Raw genomic sequence first — 24,832 nt, 5'->3', positions numbered from 1 at the left:
TGGCTTCTGCGCTCGTGCGAACAGGGTTCATGGTGTTCGCTAGGAGCCATATTTGTGCGTTCACGCACCATTCGATGCAGCGCAATCGCACCTTATATGCTTCTCGCACGGCGACATCATGCAGGGTGCAGATCTACCGGCGCGCTCTGCTGACACCCCAGCCCCATGTCCACTAGTGCGTGCAGCTCCTCCGGCAAACTGTTCCGTATCAGATTATGCCACTGCTGTGGCGTGAATAGCTTCTCGCCTCGTGTCGCACGCCAATAATTCGTCGTTTCGTACACTTCGGGGCATCCACTCAGCAGCCAGCCCCACTTCTCCAGGAATATCGGATCGATCTCCCAACTGCGATGGTCTTCTGGCGGTCCCCAAACTATCAGTATGGGATTACGGTCCAGATGGTTGTACTCGCAGATATCATGGCATAGCGCATCTTCGTAGTCGATGGGTTCCGTGCGTTGGAACGCTTGCAGCATGTTATCTCGCACCTTAGGCCACGGGAACAGATCGAGCCAGGGATGATGCTCTATTGAGCTTTGTAGTTCGGTTGGTTGGAGACATGCTGGCCATTCTGCCCCTGCGTCTTGACCTAGGAGCGGGCCTTGTTTATTGAGTGGTGAGATGCCATACCAATCGTAGTACTGCGCAGTGACTCCCAGTATATCCGCATTCCTTGCGAGGCCACTGGCGACGTTGTATTTGAGTAGGAGCGGCAAGTGGGACAGGGCGGGTGTGCCTTGCATGTAGCTGGCGTATGCGTGTTCGGAAAAGCGGCGCATGAGCTCCTGCACCTTGGGGTGGGCGGCCATGCATGACCTTTGCGCTATTGCGGCATCGGGTTCGCTAAGGTCGTTCAGAGATAGGTCGGATGTGCTGCAACTGCCTTCACGACCCGACGCGTCGCTCTCGTTGGCCTCGTCTGGTATGACAACGCGGCGGGGCTGTTTGGCTGGGGCACTTTTCTTCTGTGCACGGTTTCCTAGTAACATGTCAGAACTGACTTTATTTCTTTTGGCAGTCGATCTGCAGGACAACTTACTCCGTGCTCTCTGGTTCAAGCGGTTCTGTAGTTTTCGCCTCTCAACTGGATTGGTCACACCCATCCAATCCTCCGTCTCATCGCGGAGCTCGGGTCGCAGAGACGACCAGGCTAACTCAATAGGAGCATCTGCATAGTCAAACCCAGATGGCATCGGAGTTGCTGACATGTGGGCAGGTGGAAATTGTGTATGGGAATGTCATCCTCCGAGCGGGTGCGAGCATATATGCAGATCGATGACAGCTCGCGAATCGGACCTATGTATTCGAGCCCCGCTTCGAGAAGCAGCATAGCCCCAACACGTTTGAAGGTGTTAAGGAAGTAGTGAGGCTCACTCTGGCGCGATTCTGTTTTGAGAGTGTCAGCAGCGTGCATAAAGTCCGCGTTAGCTCCCTTTAGCGCCTGGGCTGATGCACAAGTGCCATCAAGACAGCGGCCGGGTCCACTTCCCCGTCGCACTCGCTCTCGCGGTCGGAGTTTGATAGATCGGAGGTAAGAAGGTTGCCATGTCTTAGTTGTAAAGCATAATGAGAATACACCAGGCGTATGAAGTTGTTGATGAAATTTTGGGTGCAAGCATGTGGACTTCGCGATGACTTCACAGATCGTTCATTGGGACTGGTGAGACCTCGGCTTGCAAAACGCTATGGCTACTGCCACTGAGAATGGTGAGCTTCTCGTCACTCCCACTTTCCAAGCGGGATGACAAAGCCATTGCGCACGCTTCGTGGCGGAGTTAACATCATACGTGGTATCGTGCATCGGATCCGCAGCTCTTGTAGCGTTGAATTGTTTCTGCTAAGACTAGCCGCTTTTCTCATTCATTGTATTTATTGCTTCGTCATCGACAGATCAGAAATGATCTTCGATCGACTGCACGTGGCTTTTTGATCGCTTCATAAGCTGTAGTGAGTACCGCATCTTTTGCGAACCGATGTCTTCGGGCTTATCCCATGGTCTTCCTATTGGGTCTGCGGTGGCTATTCCGCTCAGAGCCGCACAGATCTCGCTCAATTGATCGTGCTTCATTTACCGGCAGCAGGAACGCGGTCCAGTGGGATAGTCTCCATATCCCGGATCAGGACAGCGGGCCTGTCATATTCGAAAACGATCTCCAGCGCAGGCCTGCACTTTGTGAGGAATTCAAGGAACTCGCGACGGAACGCTTCATGGTAGACGCCACGGAACTCGAGGTACCGCAACTTCGGGACGAAAGTCTTATCTGTCAACCAGTCGAGTGTGCTGTTGAGGCGAATGCGCTTGGACTTTTGGCCTTGGACGACTGTCAGGGTAACGGATTCGATGTTTGCGCAGTTCTTGACGATAGTTGGGAATGCGGTACGCGTGAGCTTCGATGTGCCGTGAAGAGCGATGATCTCTAGTTGAGGCATCGCTTTGGTCAACTTCTCTACACCCGCGCTGGTGAGCTCAATGGCCTCCTTCCTCTCGACGTCTCCGGCGACGAAGACGCGGACTGCGCTTCGGAAAGTAGCATCTGCATTGGCGATGACGTCGACGATGGTGCTAAATCTTATCAGCATATGCTATTACGACACTGGATAAAGTTATGCATACTCGTCCACGTTGATACCAGAAGCGAAAACGATCTTTTGAACGGGCTTCGCAGTGCTATCAAACTTGGTTGATGCATCTACGTGCATAGTCTGCTCATCTGGGACAGCAGCAGGCTGGTACTCGATGGCCTTTCCCTTCCTTGCCTTTGCACGCTTCTCAAAAGCATCCCACGAAGCGTCGCTCGGGGGCTGAGCCATCAGGCGAGCATCCCACTTCTCCTTTGGCTCGTCCCAGGGTCCGTAGGCTTGGGTAGCGGGAATCTCATCGTCCGGGCTGGTGTCCGACCCCGCTTGGCGCTCTTCAATGACCTTGAGCCTTTGGACCTCTCTCTCCTTCTCCTTCTGCTTCTTCTTCTTGGCGGATCCTGAAAGTGGCGCCATGATGTCGAATCTAGGTATTTGGCGTTGGGAGACCTGAAGAAGCCAGGTGTCGAGGCATCAAATGAAGAGTTCATCGGAAGGCGGGGGTTCCCCACTATCATCTCACACCTTGCCGCTTCAAGCCTAGTGGCTTTGCGACCCCTTCGTAACTTCACTCTCGTGTCTCTTTGAGTCTCGTTTGGGACACGACGTAAGGCTATCGCGCTGGCATCAATACATTGAATCATGCCTGCGATAAGAATCTGACTCCCCAGATATGTCCGACTGGGTCCCGACTTTGTCGCAATATCGAAAGACCAGGAGCGCGCATACTCGGAACAAAGTTCCCGGACTTGAGATCGAATGATAGCGAGCTCGGAGTAGAGTCGCCCGGGATACATGTAGAAGACCGCTCCATCTGGAAGAGAAGACGCAGAATGCGAGCAACACGACATACGAGCTTCCTTATACTACCTAGCGCTCAGCATTTTGGTTGCCTGGATGGTCAGCCTAGGTGACTCATCCGATTCCAGGCCGGTGTGAGCATTCCGTCGACGCGTCGAAAATATGCTTATGATAAGGCTTGGAAGCGTATAAGCTTGAGCACACCACCAAGCATCGATCAACCATTGCTTAGCCTCGAGATGTCACCATACGACTTCCACATCTCGACTTCACGTCTCTACCTCTCCTATCTCGATCCCTCCTCTGACGAACAGTGCGACTTTACTCTTGCACTCTATCATGGCGCACCATCTGTCCGACGGTACCCTGGCGTGATCAAAGACGTACCAGATCGCGAAGCAGCGCGAAAGATCGCCGCTTCTGGAGATGAGAAGCTTCGTGCGACTGGATATGGGCGGTACATCATCAGCTTGAAACCAGAATCGCCTGCAGGTGACGAAGAGACCGGAGTTCCATTTTCACAGAGGAGATTGGAACGCATTGGGATTGTTAGTATGCAACTGGGACGTGTTGCAGGTGAGCAAGCACCCACCATGCCGGATGTCGGCTTCAACATGATGGAGCGGTATCATGGGAAGGGTAAGTCCTAGCTGTACGAAATGCATGTGAGACATATACTGACTTCTTATCTCTACTTCTGCAGGATATGCGACGGAAGCTGCACAAGGGCTGATCAAGTACTTTCGCGAGGAGAAAGGTGCGAAGGAGATTGCGGGTTTGACTGACGATACGAACGACGAGGCGAAGAGGCTCTTTCGCAGACTGGGATTCACGAACCATGGGGTCAGGAAGGTGCGTGGTATTCGGTGGGGTGGTGAAGTAATCGACGTGGACCTTTGGACCTTGGGGCTAGAGGATGGGAAGAAACTGGAAGACTTCGGGTTTTGATTTCACACAGCTGCTGTTCACGTTGTTCAGGCTTTCAAGTATTTTCTCTGGTGTCGCTGACTGGGCGCTTATCCTGCGTTTGAAAGTGATGGGCTCTGATATCTAAGTAATGCTACGTATTTTCCCCCCATATCTCTAGATGTAGTTCCGCGCCAGTACTTTAGTTACTGCAGTCTTGAGCTTGGCTGGAAGACCGAGGAGATACTTTAGCATCAGGCATAGCTTTGGCCCCGCTGTCGTGCGACAAGCTCCCAGCCTCGTTGTCAACTTCGATTCCATCCAGATACTCAAACCCAGTAACGATGCGCGGAATGAGGGTTTCATGAGCAGGAAAGAACAGATTGCAGAAGTAGTACAAGAAGATGGACAGGAAGAACCCATACAGCCAGTTGAACGTGAAGAGATTCTGGAGACCCGCCGAGAGCTTCAACTCCGGATTGACTTTGTTGGCCAGGCCTGGCAACAGAGGGATGATGGTGACGAACGTTGCGACAACAGCGCGCCAGTTTGTACCGTAGCGACCGTATCGGTAGATGCCTCTTGGGTCGTACAAAGCGGGGACGTCGTACTTCCTGTGCTTCACCAGCCAGTAGTCCGTGAAGAGGATTCCTGCCATGGGCGCCATGAAGATGGCATACGCGCTCATGAAGTTAAGGAACGCCTTGCCAGACGCTACGATGATCCAAGGACATAGCGCCCAGCCGCCGATGAAAGCGACGAGAATGGAGCCGCGACGTACATTGACGTACTTTGGCGCTAGCGTCGTGACGTCATTGGCAAAAGAGACGGCATTCGCACTAATGTTGACGCTAAGCTGCCCAAGCAACCAGATGGAAGCACAGAAGAAGGCTGCTGCCCGGCCACCAGGCGTATCCCAGGTATCGATGATTTGTAGGGGCGTCCAATAGGCTGTACCCCAGATCTCTTGGGCTGCGGATGCAGAAACGATCCCCATAAGAGCGACCATAGTCTTGAAGAAAGGGATTACCGGCATCTGCCAGTACTGCGCTGTGGGATCCTTGCTGAAGCGGGAGAAGTCGGGTATGTTGACAGCGAGGGTGCTGTATCCACCGGTAATGCTAGTCATGCTCGATAACCAGAGCCAGGCCCTTTCAGCGCCATGCACCGAGGCCGGACGTGTAAAGAAAGTGCCATTACCACCTGCTTTGACAGCGACCCAAACTGTCATTCCGATGGCTACGGGTGGTAGCAGTACTGTCTTAACCCAGAACATGTACTGTAGTTTGTGCGTCGGGATGAGAAGGAATGGGAATTGGATGAGCCAATACAGGAAGTATGAGATCATCCCGGCCGTCGTAAGACCGACCGATGCAGGTAGATGATTGGGAATATCGCGAAAGCTTGGCCAGATAGCGTTCAAAATCTAGGAAGCAATGTCAGGAGACGCATCCATCGGGCCATTCTTAGTATAACGTACCGCGGTCACACATGTACCTCCATTGGCTGTTTGAACTCCGAACCAAAACATAGCTAAGACACCTCTGCTCACAATGGCAAAGTAGCTAAACCAGTAACCAAAGCTGGCGCGAGACGCGATGGGGAACGGGATATGTAGGTTCGAGCCGATAGCGCCGTTAAGTACCGTGGGCAAAGCGTTGCATATACCCGCCACAAGCGTTATGAGCACGGCATCGGTTGCTGTCAGACCTATTCCAATCAATATCATGTCCTCAAGATGACTGTGACGATCGAACACTTACCAAGTGTGAAAATGGCGGACCCTGAACTCCAAGTCGATATGGTAACAAGGTCACTGAACCAGTACGTTACGAACGCGCTCTTGCCCCAAGTCCGCTTTTCCGGTGGTACTGGCTCCATATCGGCATTGGTCCATACATCGGGCGGTGCGATGCTGCTGTTTTGCTTTGGAAGTTGCCAGCTCGATGGCTGCGTTATGCGAAGCTTCATCTTCTCTTTTGCCGCGTGGCTGCGACTGCGTATGCTGCCTGTAAAGTGCATTGTGAGGGGCTTCTGTTTTGTTATGCGCCCATGTGATTCGAGCAGTCTTCTTCTGAGCTCATCAAAAGTCGTTTAGCGATGAATATTTCCAGCCGTTCGAGTAAAGCGATGACGGAAAGATAGGTGATCGACGATGTACTTCGAGGTTGCGTCCGAGTCCGATCTTCCACAAAAATAGCAAGCTATCCTCATCTTATGAAGTCAGGATATATGTGCTGCGTTTGGCGGCAGGTGTCAAAGATAGACAGCTGCGCTTACGTTGCACCGCGCTGAGCAAAAGATGGGGTAGTCTGGGCTGATCTTATCATTCATCGTGACGTGATTGGGCCATACCTCGTCGCTATCATAGATAAGTATGTGTTCCTTGCCCATATCGCTATCGTGTTGCTGCATTTGATGGGAGATGTTCATGCTGCAATGAGACGCGTTGGGATGATATGCAAGCGTGAGCCACCTGAATGGGGAGGATGAGAGCCGAAGGTCGGCCGGCGCTAGTGCCGACGCTTATCAGTTCGCTCCAGGGCTATCTCCAAGCGACCATCCCGCAACCTCCGTGTTTATCACTGCAAACTTCATCCTTCTCGACTATGGCGCCGGTTTGTCTGCTTGATCTCGCCTCGGCATGGCGTCTCATTCGCGAAGCAGGTTGACGTGCGCAGCTTGTGCGAAGCGGAAAGTTAAGTGCAGTAAGACGGTACCCTGCGACAACTGCATCAGACGAGGTCAAAGAGATACGTGCGGTATCGACGATTTGCATGGCGATGTAAGCTCTCCAACGCGTCCTTCCGACCAGAGATCATGTGAGCTCGACTATTTGCGACAGCGGGTCGCACAGCTCGAAAGCGAAACATGCCAGCGAAGCCCGACGAACATTGCGACTCCGCCCGGGACTCTGCAACCTGAAACACCAAACGATAGGCTTCCCGATGAGTCCGCAGATGAGCCCGACGACGCTGCTGTTTCTCGAGATACCGCGACGGTACTGGAGTTCCTCGCTTGGGGAAGAAGGAAAGAGCCTCACTGTCACACAGTCGCGTCCCTCGAACCCGCGGATGATGTTCCGATTGAAGTTGGTTCATCCATATTTGATGACTTGTCCCAGCTTTCGGTGCTTCAACTACTTCTTCCAAGCCCTCACCAAGTTCGACAGTTGGTAGAATACCACCACGAAAGCCTGTTGTGGTACCATGGCAGCTACTTCGTTCCTACTTTCCAGGCGCAACTCCGAGATTTCTACGATAGAGATAATGGGCTAATCGAACAATCATCTACGAATCTCCAATGGGTAGCTTTATTGTTCGCTATTCTGGCCGCTAGTCTTGTGTGCGCACCCGATTTGCGAGCACAATCATGGGGATTTGACAAGGCCGAGCGAAAGAAGCTCTCGCGACGATGGTATCAAGCTATCTTCACTTGCCTCAACCACGCAGACTATACGAGTAGATTGAGCATCCTTTCTTGCCAAGCTATAGCCACGGCAACTGTTTCAGCTCACCTCCTAGGGTTCAGCACAAAGCAAAGCATCCATCTCGCAACCGCTGTACGCATTGCTCAATCTTTGGGCATCCATCGCTTAGGGCCAGACGCCAGTGGAGGTGTCGTAGCAAATGAGACTGGCCGTAGAGTTTGGTGTCAACTTTGCAGCCAGGACTGGTTCAGCATACCGTTCTCGGAGAGTTACCTGGTCATTCCAAGATACTCGACATCAACCCCACCGCTGAACAGCCACGACAGCGATTTGACCGCCGTTGACGCGGACGTTCCTACTACTACAAGCTATTCTCTATTCTTGCGCAACATCGCGATAATCATGCCCCAGCTTCAGGACGGCCTCGTATCATGCAATACACCTTACACACGTTACGAAACGGTCTTGCATTGGGATGCACGACTTCGAGAACTGGCCACTCGTGGAAGGCCAATTTTCATGACGAACGCACCGTTGGATCCGAGCTGGCCCACGTGGGTACCATGGGCGCGGCGTGCTCTAGCCATTACGTCGAGTCACAAGATCATCATGATTCATCGTTCCTTCCTACTGGACAGTTTCGTCAATCCTGCTTTCGCATTCACCCGCCGAACATGTCTCGCAGCCTCCAAAACGATCGTCAAGGAGTACAAGGCCTTGGTCGGGGAAGATGGCCCCACCTTGTGGATTCATCAAGCATTTGCCGTCGCAGCATCCATCACCCTCTTGCTGGATGTACTACATCGCGAGATCAACGAGAATGAGTGTTCTGAGCATCGTGCACTTGTTGAAGAAGTTTTGGAGATCCTGCAGCGGCGCCCAGAGAGTATGATTGCGGTTAGAGGCGTCAGACTTCTCAAAGCTCTGCTTGCTCAAGCGTCGCACGAGACCTTGTCCCAAAGAAGAAGAAAGCGTAATCGTGACGGTAAACCCGCCTCAAAATTTGACGTCTCGACCCTCGTTAGGAACTTCTATCAGACCAACAATGGCGACAGCAACTCTTCGCTACGTCCTGCAGCCACACCAGGATCTACCACCGACCAACATCCTACATATGACTCGGAAGAGAGCAATCCCCTCGCCACCACGTTTGAACAGCCGCAATCTGCATTTCCTTTCTCGGCCTCGGGCTTCGCAGGTACCAATAGTTTCGATGATCTTTTGTATTTAGCGAATTACGATTTCTCATTGGTGTAATGTCTCGCAGTCGTTCCTTCCACCTGCCGGTACCTAGCGCAACGTCACTCAATACATTATAAAAACCACGTTGCGCATCACTTGAGTGGTCGGGTTGCGCAATTATACGTTTCATTCGATGACGGCTTTCATTAGTTGCTGTACAGCTTTCTCAACGCCAGAAAGATCCTCCAATATCGGCTGATGACCACTTTGCACAACATGCACCCAGCTTTTCCCCCCAACCAATGTACTGAGATCTTGCGACCGCTGCACTGGGCTGATCATATCCTTATCTCCTGCCACGAAGACTACAGGACATGTGATGCCTTGATAAGGCGGGTCTTTGTGGCTACCGTCTACGATAGCTTCACATGTTTGCGCATAGGCCTCGGAATCAGCAGAGCTCACATCGAGCCTCACAGCCTCTCGAGCTGCTGGATCTGCCTTTCGGTCTTGGCTGCAGTTTCTTTGTTAGCATGGTCTCAGAATTCTTCTGGGCTCATCATGTGCGTACCTATCGTCATAGAAATTAGACTTGGCCGCGATATCCGCTGCATACTTGATGCCTTCCTTCCTAACCGCGGCCGCAAGATCGAGCATGCGCTGTCGTACAGCGGGGATGTGACCAGCCGCTCTACCAGGACCAAGGAGCAAGAGACCTGCAACAGACTGTGGATATCTTGCAGTATACTGCAGAGCAATAATGGCGCCGAGCGAATGTCCAGCGATGACGACTTTGGACGGGGCTACAGTTTCCGACTTTGTCAGATGTGTGATAAGATCGTCCAAGTCGGAAACAAGCCCTTCAACTGAAAGTGCTTTCGTGACACCTGCTAGTGGCGTCTTCCCGAACCCAGGAAAGTCGACAAGAACGATGTTGTAGGCTTGGGGTAGGAAAGGTACGAGGGGCGAGAATGTTTCGGTAGAGCCCCCGAGCCCGTGTAGACATACTAAGAGCGGACCAGAAGGATCACCACCCTGTAGGTAATGTGTGTTTGTACCCGAAGTCGTCTTGAAGTATGAGGATGTGAGAGTGCGAGCAATCATCGTGAGAACATGGGAGTTGAGTCTTTGATCGTGAGCGAGGATGACTTTGCACCTAGTAAGAACACGGCGTGTATATGAACGTATGCACGATGCATGGTATCTGCGCGCGGTATAGCCAGCCTCATGAGGATGCGGCTATTTCCGAAAGTGGTGGAGGTGGATACTCGGCCGAGGTCCCGAGCCTGGCTGATAGGAGCCCGAAGTAGTATCAACGCACCCACACTAGGATGCGCAGCTCGGGATGTCGCCATACAAGCATTGTGGGACTGTTGGGTCAGGCGTATGTAACCGAGCTAGACCCGATAATGTCATATACTCAACGATGATCTCGCGATCATTGTCGTGTGTCTCTACATACGTATTGTAAAGCTTGTCAAACTCATTTTCTATTCAGCTACTCAACACCATGGTCGTCACAGCAGTCATAACCGAAGAGACCAACTGTCTGCGTCTCAAAGCAGAGAAGCCCATTCTCGATCTCCCGCATGCCGACACGACCACCGGACGCGTCGTGCCCATCAAACACGCGGAAGGTAGCCAGGTAGACTTTGGCGCCGAGATCTACGGCATCGATTTGAACAACTTCACGGATGCAGACTTTGAGTTCGTTTCCGATGCGTTACACAAGTGGAAACTGTTGGTGTTCAAGGAGCAGCCGCAAATGCTGAAGCCGCAGCAGCAATATCTGCTTACAGCCAAGTAAGTCGCTAGACGTCGCCGTAATCGCCTGATCTAACTTAGTACCAGCTTCGACCGCGAAGAAACAACCGGTGGTTTCGCTCATGGTCACGACCCATTTCTCACCCACCACAATGGCGTCGACTTCTACGGCATTCCTAAGCGTCCAGCAATCCCGGTACAGCCACAAGTCCATATCCTTGGACGTGGGCCCGTTCCAGAAGGCCACTTTGGCTTCCCACCGGGCTTCGAAGTCCAAGGTATTGACCACGAAGAGTTCCATCTTCCACCGCACATTCCGGCGGAAGAGCGCGAAGCTGGTGCTTCGCGTTTCTACCAATGGCATTTCGATGGCTCTTTGTATGACATTCCTCCACCACGTGTGGGATGCCTCTTAGCCGTCCGAACACCAAAGGGCCCAGATGTGACTGTGCGATGGGAGGATGAGGCTGGAACTCAGATGAAGATGGCGCCAGGAGCTACAGCCATGGTCGCTGGTAGTCGTGCGCTGGCGCTACTCGATGAGGAAACTCGGAACATCGTCCTGAACAGCAAAATTGAGTATGCACCACATGCGTTCGTCTGGATGTCCAAAGCGCACAGTACCCGTCTCGGCCACTCTCTCGAAACCGAAGGGCTTGAGAAGCCGCTGGACGAGCTGCCGAAATGGGAGAAGAGCAAAGTTTGTGTGTACCCGATGGTATGGACGAACCCGAAGACTGGTGAGAAGTCGCTGCAGGTGCATGGCCAAGGCGCGTTGAAGCTGCATCTCAAGAGCAGCCCGGATGGGCCAGAGACGGTCGTTGAAGACTTGGGAGAGGTCAGAAAGTTTCTTGATAAGTAAGTAGCGTGTTATCGTATCTTATTCGGAAGCTGACTACAAGCAGGCTCATGCGACCGGCGTTGCAACCCGAGAACATACATGCGCATCCGCATCAAGAGCAGGATGTCATCCTGTGGTACAACCGCGCGTTATGGCACAGCATCGTAAGTCTCTTCCTGCGAGAAGATCCAGTGATGCACTATAGGCTAACACTGTCTTGCCTGCAGACCGAGTTTCCAAAGTCGTATGGGCCGCGTGTGATGCATCAGTGCAACATTGCGGCGAGCGATCATCCTTCAGGGTGAGGGGCCATGGGGAGTGTGTGTAGAGTTGGGACACAGCTTGTGCGCGGAGTATAGCTCCGTGATGAGGTATCTGCAATACATTATCAAACAAGACGCGTGAAAGGTTGTGCATGTCAGTCGTGTGCGTGTGCTTGCGACAGGTATCGATGACGCGTGGCGAGTCATGCTACGATCACGTGATTACACCCGCGCCCTCCGAATGAGGTTTGCTTCTACAGCGCTCCTCCATACCTCATCACAGCTTCTTCTACTGCACAACATGCGCCATTATGATTCTGCGACCATGTCCCGCCGGTTCCACCAAATCAACGCGAAACCGCTGTAGCGCGTTCTCACACCAGAGATCTCGGCAATGAGCTCGACGCGTCGCAAATGCGCTCGGCTCTATCTCACATGACGCGAACACCACATGCAATGATCGCGAGAGCAGCTGACTGCATCTCGCATCGCGCATCTCGCATCTCGCGTTTCGATGACTGCACTTATCAGCCATGCACTGAAAGTGCGCCGCCCGGTCAGCGATTGCTATCTCGCGACATCGTAGTCGGATGCGAACCTACGCCCACTGCTTTCGACTGACCCGCCTATTCAGCCACCGCGCTCACACAGATCACAGATTACGAGGTCGGCCGAGTGCAGCAGCTTCCATGAGCTGACTCTCGGCCGGGCCTTGGCTGCTGATAAGATAACGTCCATGGATCTTAGCGAAGGGCGCCTCCCAGGGAAACATTCCCCGCACGTTCGGTAGATGCATTGCTACAGTATGGAGCGCCTGAGATAGGGTCGTTGATAACGACCGAGTGCTTAGATGGGAATGCGGGGATGGCCGTTGAGTAAGAGTGGGTGGATGACCATGGTCTCGACTTTGAGCATATATGTGGCGTGGGGATTATAGATCAAGGCTGATGGTGTAGACACTTATGACATCGGGCTTTGCGTTCTCACCACTCGAACTTTCGCTTCTTCTGTTCAAAACTCACCGCAAGAAGCCACCGCCTAGAAGGAGGATCGCCGGTCATCATTTTCCTCGACATCGGCCAAGAATCATGGCACCAGGTATTCTGGCCCCTGAGCCCACCTTCACGGTGAAGGAGATGGAGAAGACTGCCAAAGAGAAGCATAACTTTGGAGCGGTGATCGATGACCTAGACTTGAACAGCATCAGTGGTAAGCACACCGGCGCCATGAGGATGGCGACTCGATTAGCTAACGTTGTATTGTAGACTCCGACGTCAAAGCGCTCTCAGACGCGATCTGGACACACAAGCTTGTTGTTGTCAAGGGTCAGAAGAACCTCGCGCCCATCAAGCAATGGGAGCTTGTCACACGCTTCGATCCCAAAGCACCACATGTGCATTCCCATGGCGATGTGAAGACCTTCCACAAACAGGGTGGGCTACTATCGGTAAGAGTCACCTCCAACCAGGTGGTACGATTCGCTAAGTTAGTCCCAGAGAGGACGCGATGTTGTCGGCATACCCGGCGCAGAGAACGTCCGTCTAATCGGCAAAGGCTACCAAGGATCAGACCACTACGGCCTCAAAGATGCGACCATCAAAAAGGAAATCGCACACGCATGGCACGACAAGCCGCTCCTGGAAGAAGAGTACGCGCAAGGCCACACACGCTTCCAACGCTGGCATATCGACGCACCGCTATACGCCCGCGACCCAGCCTGGTTCACCACCCTCCGCTGCATCAAGCGACCCACATCTCCAGAGATGACTATACATTGGGACGACGGCAGTGGCATGACCATGAAGACTGAACCAGGTCTGACCGCCTTCTTCAGCAACGTACAGACATACGACATGATGACAGAGCAAGAGAAGAAGATTGCCGACCACTCATGGGTCGAGTACGCCCCCCACCCTTACCAATGGATGGGTGACTGCAAAGGTCAGTCTCACGGTCTAGGCCTAGTGAGTCAAGGTAAAGAGAGATCAACGGAAGACCTTGGACCCTACGACGAAAAAGACATCAAGCGCTACCCCATGGTCTGGGTGAACCCTGTAACAGGCGAGCGCGCTTTCATGGTCCACGGCATCTGCGTCCGGCGCGCATTCGTTCGGTCAAGCGAAGATGAGGAACCCACTATCATCGATGACGTTGCGGAGATAAGAGCGTGGCTTAAGCCCATCCAAGAACGTGTTTTGAAGCCAGAATACATCATGTTGCCCAAGGTAGAGGAGGGGGATATCATCATGTGGGCCAACTACCAGATGTTCCATACTGCCGTGGATTACCCGGATCAATGGGGTGCGCGGACGATGCATCAAGCGAATATCGGGGCGAGTAGTGGGCCGGTTGGACCTGTTGCGATTCCCGGTGTTGCGTAGGGCGAGGCAGCAGTGTGGAACGGTAGCATGAGAGTGCGATATGAGAATACAATGCTTTCCCAGTCTTCTAGCAACAGTTGCATCCTCGCATGTAGTTGGCATGAGCCAGTATCGCGTCGACTGCGGTACCAGATCCCTATCATGTCGTCTTCTGGCATATACATACAGTCTTCCTGGTGCTACGTTACACCTGCGTAGTCTTCAGACGTACCATCAGCGACTTGTATCCGATATCTCCCGAGAAGCGCTTTGCCCAACTTGCGCGTGCACAGCATTGAGAGCTTGGGATCGATCGGGTAAGTAGGCGAGGCCGGGCTGCGAGACGAGCAGGTTCACATGCTCGATAAAGATTTGGGCTGGTAGACGAACGAGGTCGTGTTGATCCGCTGTCAGACTATTAACATGTTGCCCACACCATAAGGGAATATGGTAAGACCTACCGCGTTCGTTTTGGTCCGAATTGACGCAACGCCTACGCCTGATCAGGTGCCAGATGACGAGGATAGATGGAGGGCATCCAGTGACGAGGGTGACGAGTGCAATGATAGCTTCGTTGGAGAGTTTGAACATGCTGTTGGGTAAGGCGCAACAGTTCCAAGAACGTCGATGTTCTGGACGAGGGGTGAAATTCCGTAGGGAGGGCGAGCTATGAGATATGCGACGAGAGATGCAGTAGACTGGAATGAGAATCACAAAGGTTTCAGTGACCGGAGAAGCCTCTTTGATAAGTGCTGACATTATCTAGGGGCATTCGCGGATATCTATATATGAGTGAAGAGACATTGTCGAAGACCCGTCCTTCCAGATGCATATACCTGCATGATGGGCCATGATGTGCACTCTATTCATCCTGTTACACCATGATGTTGTGCGCGACATCTCGTGGCTGTGTCCACTGCTTCGTCTTACGTTTGGCTCCACCGGAACTAGCGTCCTCGTGCCGGATGGTTCGCTCTGCTGCTCCTCATTGGTGGGAGCCACCACTCAATGCAGTGTTTGGCCGGGGGGGTCTAAATTCACGTTTTCCTAATTGGCGTACCGCCTGCAATGTCAAGCGGCAACCTGATGCTTGGCACTGCATGAACAGGGTATGCTGCATCGCGCAGGAAGCATCTCTTGAGCATGGGCCATTTGGAGAGACGAACACCTAAGGTTGTATGCTTTGTCGAGCCTAGCTTTCGGCTTACAGGTAAACTGACATGCTTTATCGGGCCTGGCTTTCGACTTACAGGCGAAATCACATCACTGAGTATGCTTCCCTGGCCAATAGGCGAAGATAGGCCCCGCGGTACGAATCAGTCCAACCGCAGATTACCTGGGTACAATGCGTTCATTCTTGCTACAACAAACGCGACTACAGCATCTTTGGAAACCATGCCGAGGAAATACAACGCGTACTCACCCCGGATCTCTCCTCAAGTTTGGGAAAATCGAAAGCCCAAAATTTTAATCCTGGGTAAGGAACGCATGCTCGGTAAGGTTCTTGAAAAGATCACTACTGCCGACATTGATCACAGGTCAGTCTGTTCGACATCGATCATCCTATTGTACAAGACGCGATATTGAGACTGACAATTTGCAAGCCAGAGCCAAGTTTGAGAAAGACCCAAATAGTGGGGAAGCGGAAAGAGACTTTCCGCAAAAGAACGAAAGAAGTACGCCGGTGGTTAGAGTCGGGATGGCCAGATCCATACACCGTCGCCTCTCCGCAATAGTCACCGAAAACCATGACAACGCAGGTCTTCGTACACTTCTTGATCCGCGCATGCATCGCAATGGGATCGCCAACAGGTCCGCCATGTATTCAAGTAAGCCAATGCCATTGTACAGCGGCACAAGACTCCCGATGTCGTGGAGGCTGGTGATTCCAAAGTTTGTGCGGTAGAGGACTTCAGGTTCTTGAATGGGCGACACTTCCCGTACTTGAGGATTTCTTTTCGTATGATTCCCTCGAAATGCGGAAGGTGTGGTTGGCTCGTCGTCTCTGGATTTGGGTTACTAAAGGGTTGTGGGAAGTCGTTGGTTTGCGCAAGTAATAGTTTGGTACAACCAATACCCATCCCCACAACTTCAAAGTCGAAGATAAGCAACCAAACTCCAACCTAGCGCACACATCTATGAGTCAAAGCCAAAACATATATAAACATGCCATCCCCCTCTCTTGTTCCTCAGAATTCCCAAGAAGAACAAAAGAAAGAAAGAAAGCTAACTATTAACAATAGAAACAGAATCAAGATGGGTAAAATAGCAGAAGAAAAGAACTGGAAAGGAAGAAATACAGATATGATAGATGTAAGTAAGAAGAGTATTAAGAAGAAGAAAGTAAATAACATGAACAGATACCGGAATATCTACAAACAGGAAAAGGAAAACCTGAAGTAAGTAAGACAAGTGAAACAAAAATGCTAACTATTATATATGATAGCAGAGACGAGATTGAAGAAGAGAAAGTAGAGAAGAAGGAAGAAGAGAAGAAAGAAAGTAGAATGAAGAAGGGTGTAGAATGGATGAAGAAGATGTCTTGTGTGTAGTAGAGATGTAGGTAGAGAAGGGAAAGAAGAAGGATAGAAAGAGGGGGATAATGCACAGTTACCCCCCTCTTCTTACCCCTACCATCACTATCACATACACATACCTCTTGACTTCCCTCCCTCCCTGACATGACCAAAAATCCAGCAAAAAATAAAGGTACTGGACGCTGTGGGAATTGAACAACAAACTGAACAGGCCTGGAGCCTACATTAGACCAGCGATGTGCAAATTTGGAGGCGTAAAATCAATGTAGGCTCTAGGGTGTTCAGCTTTTCCTTGGATTGGGGTGCATCCACGGCGCGGAAGCGGCCCGCTATGACATGTGAACTTCTCTCGCGACTCCACATTAACTTTCCACCACCAAACCTCCACCATGCCGCGCCGCAGCCAAACACCCGAAGCCTCCACCGCGCAATTACCAACACAATCGCGGTCTCACCCGGATTCCGACGCTCGTGAACCGCGCGCCCACAAGAAACACCATCGCTCGCATCGTTCCCACCGTTCGCGCTCCCCCCGTCGCGACGACGACACCCACCGACACAAGCGCCACCGCTCGCGCTCACCCGCCGCACCACGACCCATAGACCTCCCCTACAAAGCAAAGCCGCTATCAAAGCGCCACTACGAAGACTACAAACCGCTCTTCCAATCCTACCTCGACATACAAAAATCCATCCAACTCGACAGCCTCGACGAGCGGGAGATAAAAGGCCGATGGAAGAGCTTCGTCAGTCGTTGGAATCGGGGGGAGCTAGCAAGGAGCTGGTATGATCCGTCGATGTTGAAGACGGCGAAGGAGACTGTGCAGACATATCGTGGGATTTCTCCTGGGGTGTCTAGGAGGAGGGCGTCGCCTAGCTACGAACGAAAGCAGGGGGTTGAAGCCTCAGATGCAAGCGACGACGACTTCGGTCCCGCACCGCCTACAAACCTCCCCCGACACACCGGCCACGGTCCCACAATCCCCAACATGGACGACCTAACCCTGCGCAACGAACTCGTCACCGAAGACCGCGCAAACGGCCAATCAAACTACATAGACTCCATCCGGCACGCGCGCAAAACCGACCGGAAAACGCAGAAAGAGGCTCTAGACGACCTAGTACCCCGCGCGGATCCCAACTCGCGCGAACGCCAACTAGAGAAGAAACGCGAAGTAACATCCACCCTAAACTCCTTCCGCGACGCCAAAGAAGCCGGGGAGGTAGACGTACCCGAATCGGACCTCATGGGCGACGACGGGATAGATGTGTATAAGAAGAAGAAGAAGGAGCAAGAACGGCAGAAGAATGAAAGAGAGATACGGAGGGAGGAGATAGCAAGGGCGAGGGAGGCGGAGAGGAATGAGAGACTGGCGGAACGGAGGGAGAAAGAGGCGGGGACTATGGAGTTTTTGAGGAGGATTGCTGCGGAGAGGTTTGGGTAGATTTTAGCAGGGGAGAGGGGGGTGGGCTGGGATAGGTGCTTCACTTTTGGTTGGGAAGAGGACTTTTGAGAGCTGATGGTTCAGCGTGACTGGGATACCAGTCTAGTGTGATTGAATGTAATATACAAATGGTAGATCCTCCGAATAGGTCGACTCCACAACATGCTCAAACACATTCGTCCCATCATCACATACCCATACTCCTGAGCTCACTCTAAATCTTCAACACCCAAACCAACCCAAGCGCCCTCAAGCCGATGCCTTAGCACCACCCCTCGGCTTCTTCCTATCATGATCTACAATGCCCCTCTTCCGATGGTTCTGCGCCGTCTTCCACCGGACATACAGCATGATCATGTCCTTCAACCCAACAAACATACATCCACCAACCACACTCCGTCCCCAGCGCGTCTGCAAGAATCCAGTTGGCTTGCCTACGCCCCCTGCCTTTCCACCCGTGTTGATCCATCCACCGAGCCAGGATGTCGCTGGTGCGCCAGTCGGAGGTGTGACCCATGAGCTGGGTAAGCTGAGTCTGAGGATCTCGCCCATGGCGGCGGCAATTGTGGGGAAGATGAGGGCGCCGAGGATGGTATCTGCGAGGGAGGTGGTGGAGAAAGTTACGCCGCGTTCGCGTCGGACACGTCGGGGTCGGGGTGCGGCGGGTTGCATGGGGATGTTGGGCGGAGGTGCTGCGTGTTGCTGAGGTTCGACATCGACGAGATCAGGCATCTCTGCGTCGTCCTGATCGTCTTGCGGTGGCGCGTCGATGGGTCCTGCTGGGCCTCGCGCGACGGGTACGGGGGGATGTTCGTGCGCGTCGTCGTCATCGTCATTGTCATCGTTGTCGGCTTCGCCATTGTTATTCCAGTCTGCGAAGATGTCGAAGTCGAGTTCTATCTCTACTTCTTCAATCACATCCTCGTCACCTCCGTGGTCGTGGTCATGGTCGTGGTCGTGTTGCACTTGGGCATCTGCGGTTGTGTCTTCGCCAGCTCGGGGCTGGATTTCCTTCAGCCACTGCTGCTCTCGTGGAAGCCACACACGCTCGTAGTATGCGTTGTAGAACCCTCGAAGATATGGTAGTGCGGCGAAGGTAAACGCGGCGCTCGGTGGCCACTGCAGTTGTAGCATGTCATCGCCTGGCTGTCCGGAGCTAACGAAGAAAATGAGCGGAAGGAAGGGGAGGAAGGAGTCGGCGAATGACGTTCGGCTTGCGACTAAAACTGTCGGAATCAATGGCAATCCAAGATCCAACCTCCAGTGCTGCCTCAGATGTTCTAGCCACTGCAATGTCACCGAGTTCACCGACCGACTCGGGGTCTCGTAGAGCGGACCGAGAATTTGTAGCGCATCTTGCGTGCCAAATATCTGGTATATCGTTGCCGTCCCGGATAGCGTCAGTGTCGAGTAGAGCGCTGTGCCTGTGACGAGTGCGAAGCCCGGAAGCAGGAGGTTACCCGTAAGCTTCTCGACGCCCCGAACCATGTCCACCACGTAGCTCCTCGGCCGCTCTATCCTGATCTCGCTCTTGCACTGAGGACATAATATCTGCCCTGCTGCTTTACCCGCCCGCCGTCGTGAGCTGGGCGCCTCCATATCCGCTATCCAGTCTAGCAAACACCTCTCGTGCGCTACTAGTGAGCAGGCGCAAGGCGACTTCCACTCCGATGTCGTTTCGTCGTCTTCCGTCTCGTCGTTGAAGCAAATCCAGCATCTTCGCGGTTCGTCGTCTTCCTCTAATTGTGGCGCGGTGGTCTGTGTGGGTACCTCGGTCTGTTCCTGCGGCGTAGAAGAGGCTGACTGAGTAGATGGCGTGTTGAGTAGCAGCGTCTGCGAATCTACCGACTGCCCAGAGAAACTGTTCGCCCGATCTGCTTGCTCCTGCTGTGAAGACGACGATTCCGCAGGAGGTGAGGGTCTATGTTGCGACGCGGGGCGCTGAGGCGGAAGGGACGCCATGACGGCTGAATGTGTGCGAAGTGGATCGGGAAGGCGCGTGATCGGTCGAGCAGGAAGGATGAAGATTATGGCTCTGCTCTCTGAACATATGACACGAGACACTAAGTGCGGTCAGATTGTCGCGAAAACGGGTGCGGAGGTTGAACTGCGGATCGGTGTTTGTTGATTAGAGTTGCCGAGAGATCTACAAGACGTCACTAACTCCCTGTCACCTGTAGCGTGCCAAGGCTAGACACGTGCATGCTAACCTCGTCTTTCCTCCATCGTGCCGTGAGAAGCCTACATCAGTGTGAAAAGCGACATGTCACAACGTACGGAGGCAATGTAGACTCCTTGGGGTAAATGTTCGTTCCTTTACAAAACAAAAGTGCAATACAAAATCGTCCACCCTTTCGTCCCATCTTCCTGCGAAGCCTTCTCAACTCCCTACACAGTCACATATCTTCCACCATCTCATCACCCCTAGAACTATACATGTCAGCAAGTATCATTAGATCAACATACAACATAACTTACAGGCGGATACATCCCCCTCAGATGAGGCGGCGGAACCGGTCCCCAAACCCACGTCGGCGCCTGGCCTGGTTGAGGCACTCCCAAGTACGACGGCACATGACCTCCTGGCAGACCTTGAGGCACTACATCCCCGCCCATCGCAAATCTATAGAGCTGCGCGGCGACTACATTACCGGCCGCCTGACTGTTTTGACGTCGGTGACCCTGATGTGTGCGCCCGGGTCCACTGTTCTGGCGGCGATGGCGAGACATCCGCTTGGTGAGCTTTTTCAGCTCTTTCAGCTGGCCGTTGACGAGATGGCGGTGTTTGAGCGTGTTGGGTGAGTCGCTGAATTGGCCTTCCGCGACATCTGGTATGTTGGGGTCTTGATTGGAGCCGTTTTCGTGGAATGGCGAGCCTACTTCTTGCATTTCGTGGGGGTCGTGGGCGGAGCGGGTTTCGAAGGGCTCTGCGACTGCTGGAGACGCATATGGAGCTGGTGTTGGCGAGTTCTCTTGCAGAGCTGTAGCGTTCCTTCGGGCGCGCCTTGGTGGATCCAGGCGCCAGTGTGATGTGATGCTGTCGACGTCCGAGAGGCTTCGGAAGCTGTGGTATGAGCCGACCTCGTCATCGTCCTCCTCTTGGTTTTGTCCTCCAGCCGCAACATCTTCTTCCTCAGCGCCCTTGACCCATCCCGTCCCCTCTACGTACGCCAATTCGTAATGCGGAATAGCAGAATACGAACATACCTCTTGATCCACCTGATCGCCATCTGCCTTCAGACAGTCCCTGCAGTCGGCACGGGGTTCTACGAGCACGCACTTATTATGAAACTCCAAAGTTCCAGGGCAGTCGAGATGGGCGCAGTGGACGGAACCGATATAGTGCTCGCGGGGGTCGTCGTTGTGCACTACGAACCACATGATACACATGGTACTGATTGGTAGTGGAGTGGAAACGGAGGGATGTGAGTCGCGATTGCTGATGCGGACTGGAAGCGACAGAAAGCGGTTGTTGTGAGATGATTGCGCTCGATATCAGCTGGAGAGACAAGCTGTTGTTGTTGACGGGGTGGTCAGGCGTAGCAACGGAGGGAATGGCTGCACGGACCAAATGAGTAGCGCGATATCGCGGACAGCAAACGGAAGGATCAAAGAGGGCGGGTCTCGCTGGCGCGTTTGCAACAGAAACCTGAACTTTCGAGATGAAGATTTGCGGGCAGCTACTAGAGAGGACTGCCCTGGCCGGAAAAGAGGTAATAATTGACACAATATTAATGGAGCATATCAATGCTGAAGTTGAGACGGAAGTGAATGCATTGAAGACTCTACCACCGATGAGCTGTCACCATAATCGTCTTACCATCCCTCAATCGTGAAGTCAAATACTCTGTCCCCCTTACCTTTCTCAATCGGCTTCGCGTCGCCGTCATACAGCGTCCTCTCGAAATACGTCACCTTGCCCTCCTTGTCGCAGAGCACTACGATATTCTTCTGTGTACCATAGCACCCACTCGTAGCGTCCACCGCCTTCGCCTTGACCACGTCGCCTATCTCATGCGCAGGCATCTTGTGCTCTTCCAGATGGTCTCTTCCGATGGCCGGTATAAAGATGCTGTGGCGTAGCTGGTTGAGATACATGTCCCATTCCTCGTTCTCTTTCTGTCGGGGCATGGTGTCCGTGGTCAGGATGTCAAGAAGACGATTGATAAGCTGATCGCGGGTTTCATTGGCGGCAACAGATTCCGCAATTGCGGTGCGCGTCCAGGCTTCTCCGTTTGTTACTTTGGGCCAGCTGCGGTCACTGTAGGCGGCGTTGCTGAGAGCTCGAGTTTCGTTTGGCGTTTGTAGGAGGTGAACCACACCGTGAACGTCTGGAGTGCGGTTGCTGACGATCGCTAGGCCTTTTCCTTCTTCTTTGACGACATCCTGGATGAATCCATAGCAGAGTGAGAACCCTCCTACACCTTCGACACCATCCTCTTCAATCATTCGTTTCGCGAAACCTTCTGTACTCTCCCCTTTCTTTGGATCGATCTTCAGCCAAGCGTTTGGAATCAATCCCCTACTTCGCGCTCCTTCAACGATGGTTTGGTCCTCTTCACGGTAGTTGGTCAATACTGCGATTCGACCTTGACGAGTTACCCCCAGCCAGGTGCCATGAGCAGGGCGGTGTAGATCATAGCCTCCTAGGACTTGCGTATCTGGAGATGGCCACCATGTTGCTTCTGCCGTTGGACGGTGAAGATACTCCTGGTCTGCATTAGTTGTGAGAGAGAAACATTGAAGCCCAACAAACGTACGTCTCGATTGTTGAGTAGAATGAACGGGTAGTCTGGGTGCGCGGTCGTAAGTATAGCGATGCACATGTTGATGGATGTATTCTGTTTGTAAGAGGGTTTGTGAGTTGAAGTGTGACAACGCGGTGTTCTGTGGCGTTGAAGTTTCGGGGAACGACGGAATAAGCGCAAAGTTTACCGAAGTGCAGTGTGAGCGGTGTGAATGAATGCCAACAAGTACTTCAACGTTCAACTTTATACGTGGTTCCAACCGTACAGGATGTGGAGTGAGGTAGGACGACACATGGCGAAATAAAGGTTGACCGGAGGCGGAATCTGATGTCCCTGTGACATAAGGAGAGTGCGACCTCGAGGCAGCGACGGGAAAACGGCGTTTCCTCACTCAACATTAACTCGTCGCACTTGCGTTAGCATGCTGTTCACTGCGAGGTACTCGACAGCTGTGTGAGCCGTCGTTCTCTAGAGACGTCGCACAGCATGACTGTTCCAGGTTCCTGCAGCGAAGTGACACGGCGGAGATGGCCGAGAGCGATCATTCACGTGCCAGCGGCAGAACCCCGGCCCATCTCGAGCTCGGATCCCTGTAAACGTCACAGCCCCGGTTACACCTGCCTCTGCGTCAGCCCTATCTCTTGCACCAAACTTCGCAATACCCAGGAATTGAGCGACAAGCTCCTCACATACTGCACACGTCTTCCAAGTAAGGAAACTACAATGGCCGCGAACTTCGCCCCATACCAAGACATTCCCGAATCGTCACGCGCCCTCTCTCCACCGCCCGTCCACTCGCCGAGGACATCTATCGACCGCACACGTAACATCACATCGCCCACCACACGCGCATACGAACAGCATGACTACTTCCAAGGTCAATCGCCCATATCGCCGCCCGCAGAACCCGATACAGAGCGCATAGCATGGGATCAGCCTTCGCGGAGCACAGGCTTCGGCCGTTCCCGCGAGGATGTAGACATGTTCACAACGTCTTTGGGCTGGCGACTGGACTATGAAGCGTGCCTGGCATACCTTCTACTACCACCAGCGGGCGGTGTGTTACTGCTGGTTCTAGAGCACCAAAGCGACTATGTACGGTTCCATGCATGGCAAAGCAGCTTGCTGTTCGCCTTCGTTTTTGTGGTGCATATCATTTTCAGCTGGTCGAGCTTTATCTCCTGGGTGCTGTTTATCGGAGATTTGGCGGGGATAGGGTGGTTGACTTGGAGGGCATATTTGGATGGTGAGTCTACGTTGTAAGTGGCACACAGGCCAGTCTGCTAATAGAGAAACAGCTGCAACGCTCGATCGATACGAAGTACCTTTCTTTGGCCCGCTGGCCAGCTCGATACTCGATGACGAATAGGGTGGCACGCGGAGACGGAGGATAATGTTGATGTGAGCAAGCATGGCGTTTACGGAGTTTCTGACAGCGACGATCTTCCGTCGACTTGGAGTGATATAGATTTTAACAATGCGATATTGTGTTCCTGACAGTCTGTCGATTGTCACCCTTGAAGGTTGTTGTCAATGCTCATCCGACGGGCCAAGAGGCCTCTGAAGGATCGAGGCACTCGCTAAGCTTGCTACGCCGCATGCAAGAGCAGTGAACAACAAACGACACCGACGGTGCCGCATGAACCGCAGGATATCCCACTACCATGTCTTTTTTGTGCTATAGATATCGCCCTGCGGGCAATATTCTAAGATTCGCTGCTTCCTCATTATTACAGCTTAGACACCAACAAGTCTCTGTCCGTCACAACCGCACCACAACCGCTTCAAAAGATGGATACGAGCATTTCCACCACTATGGCAGCGGCCGCTGGCTCTGGGACGAAGAGAAACGCTTACGAGAGCGATACAATAAGTTGAACGTCCCCGAATCAAAGCAGATTGCCGCCAATAAGACGGGTGGCAGGCATTGGAATGAGATCAACGATGCTACGCCGTGCCCTGTATGTTTCACACGGGA

At 52.9% G+C, this 24,832-nt stretch overlaps 12 protein-coding genes across 12 annotated transcripts; 5 read left to right on the top strand and 7 right to left on the bottom strand.

Moving 5' to 3' along the window:
* Window positions 1–116: 116 nt before the first annotated feature.
* On the bottom strand, window positions 117–1,208 carry J4E85_009847 (uncharacterized protein; the record flags this gene model as incomplete). Its single annotated transcript, XM_051474065.1, has 2 exons — window positions 117–979; window positions 1,040–1,208. The coding sequence occupies 2 exons, from the start codon at window positions 1,206–1,208 to the stop codon at window positions 117–119; spliced, it is 1,032 nt and encodes a 343-aa protein (XP_051322142.1).
* Window positions 1,209–2,064: 856 nt separating this feature from the next.
* Window positions 2,065–2,994, bottom strand: J4E85_009846 (uncharacterized protein; the record flags this gene model as incomplete). Its single annotated transcript, XM_051474064.1, has 2 exons — window positions 2,065–2,563; window positions 2,615–2,994. 2 exons carry the CDS (start codon window positions 2,992–2,994, stop codon window positions 2,065–2,067), a joined length of 879 nt encoding a protein of 292 aa, XP_051322141.1.
* A 623-nt stretch (window positions 2,995–3,617) lies between these two features.
* Window positions 3,618–4,326, top strand: J4E85_009845 (uncharacterized protein; the record flags this gene model as incomplete). The annotated part of the gene is made up of 2 exons (XM_051474063.1): window positions 3,618–4,017; window positions 4,082–4,326. 2 exons carry the CDS (start codon window positions 3,618–3,620, stop codon window positions 4,324–4,326), a joined length of 645 nt encoding a protein of 214 aa, XP_051322140.1.
* A 160-nt stretch (window positions 4,327–4,486) lies between these two features.
* On the bottom strand, window positions 4,487–6,306 carry J4E85_009844 (uncharacterized protein; the record flags this gene model as incomplete). Its single annotated transcript, XM_051474062.1, has 3 exons — window positions 4,487–5,710; window positions 5,765–5,994; window positions 6,048–6,306. The coding sequence occupies 3 exons, from the start codon at window positions 6,304–6,306 to the stop codon at window positions 4,487–4,489; spliced, it is 1,713 nt and encodes a 570-aa protein (XP_051322139.1).
* A 2,776-nt stretch (window positions 6,307–9,082) lies between these two features.
* On the bottom strand, window positions 9,083–10,000 carry J4E85_009843 (uncharacterized protein; the record flags this gene model as incomplete). The annotated part of the gene is made up of 2 exons (XM_051474061.1): window positions 9,083–9,410; window positions 9,468–10,000. 2 exons carry the CDS (start codon window positions 9,998–10,000, stop codon window positions 9,083–9,085), a joined length of 861 nt encoding a protein of 286 aa, XP_051322138.1.
* A 406-nt stretch (window positions 10,001–10,406) lies between these two features.
* On the top strand, window positions 10,407–11,806 carry J4E85_009842 (uncharacterized protein; the record flags this gene model as incomplete). The annotated part of the gene is made up of 4 exons (XM_051474060.1): window positions 10,407–10,699; window positions 10,748–11,518; window positions 11,566–11,665; window positions 11,729–11,806. 4 exons carry the CDS (start codon window positions 10,407–10,409, stop codon window positions 11,804–11,806), a joined length of 1,242 nt encoding a protein of 413 aa, XP_051322137.1.
* A 1,046-nt stretch (window positions 11,807–12,852) lies between these two features.
* On the top strand, window positions 12,853–14,145 carry J4E85_009841 (uncharacterized protein; the record flags this gene model as incomplete). The annotated part of the gene is made up of 3 exons (XM_051474059.1): window positions 12,853–12,973; window positions 13,030–13,211; window positions 13,261–14,145. The coding sequence occupies 3 exons, from the start codon at window positions 12,853–12,855 to the stop codon at window positions 14,143–14,145; spliced, it is 1,188 nt and encodes a 395-aa protein (XP_051322136.1).
* Window positions 14,146–17,050: 2,905 nt separating this feature from the next.
* J4E85_009840 (uncharacterized protein) lies at window positions 17,051–18,106 on the top strand (the record flags this gene model as incomplete). Its single annotated transcript, XM_051474058.1, has 1 exon — window positions 17,051–18,106. The coding sequence occupies one exon, from the start codon at window positions 17,051–17,053 to the stop codon at window positions 18,104–18,106; it is 1,056 nt and encodes a 351-aa protein (XP_051322135.1).
* A 249-nt stretch (window positions 18,107–18,355) lies between these two features.
* J4E85_009839 (uncharacterized protein) lies at window positions 18,356–20,068 on the bottom strand (the record flags this gene model as incomplete). The annotated part of the gene is made up of 1 exon (XM_051474057.1): window positions 18,356–20,068. One exon carries the CDS (start codon window positions 20,066–20,068, stop codon window positions 18,356–18,358), a length of 1,713 nt encoding a protein of 570 aa, XP_051322134.1.
* A 462-nt stretch (window positions 20,069–20,530) lies between these two features.
* Window positions 20,531–21,496, bottom strand: J4E85_009838 (uncharacterized protein; the record flags this gene model as incomplete). Its single annotated transcript, XM_051474056.1, has 2 exons — window positions 20,531–20,536; window positions 20,585–21,496. 2 exons carry the CDS (start codon window positions 21,494–21,496, stop codon window positions 20,531–20,533), a joined length of 918 nt encoding a protein of 305 aa, XP_051322133.1.
* A 426-nt stretch (window positions 21,497–21,922) lies between these two features.
* On the bottom strand, window positions 21,923–22,932 carry J4E85_009837 (uncharacterized protein; the record flags this gene model as incomplete). Its single annotated transcript, XM_051474055.1, has 2 exons — window positions 21,923–22,816; window positions 22,867–22,932. The coding sequence occupies 2 exons, from the start codon at window positions 22,930–22,932 to the stop codon at window positions 21,923–21,925; spliced, it is 960 nt and encodes a 319-aa protein (XP_051322132.1).
* A 645-nt stretch (window positions 22,933–23,577) lies between these two features.
* J4E85_009836 (uncharacterized protein) lies at window positions 23,578–24,223 on the top strand (the record flags this gene model as incomplete). The annotated part of the gene is made up of 2 exons (XM_051474054.1): window positions 23,578–24,100; window positions 24,153–24,223. 2 exons carry the CDS (start codon window positions 23,578–23,580, stop codon window positions 24,221–24,223), a joined length of 594 nt encoding a protein of 197 aa, XP_051322131.1.
* Window positions 24,224–24,832: the final 609 nt, after the last annotated feature.

Source organism: Alternaria conjuncta (assembly GCF_024043145.1).
Source record: "Alternaria conjuncta strain BMP 0040 chromosome Unknown scaffold_19, whole genome shotgun sequence".
Classification (NCBI taxonomy): domain Eukaryota; kingdom Fungi; phylum Ascomycota; class Dothideomycetes; order Pleosporales; family Pleosporaceae; genus Alternaria; species Alternaria conjuncta.
This window is presented reverse-complemented; position numbering and strand designations above follow the sequence as displayed.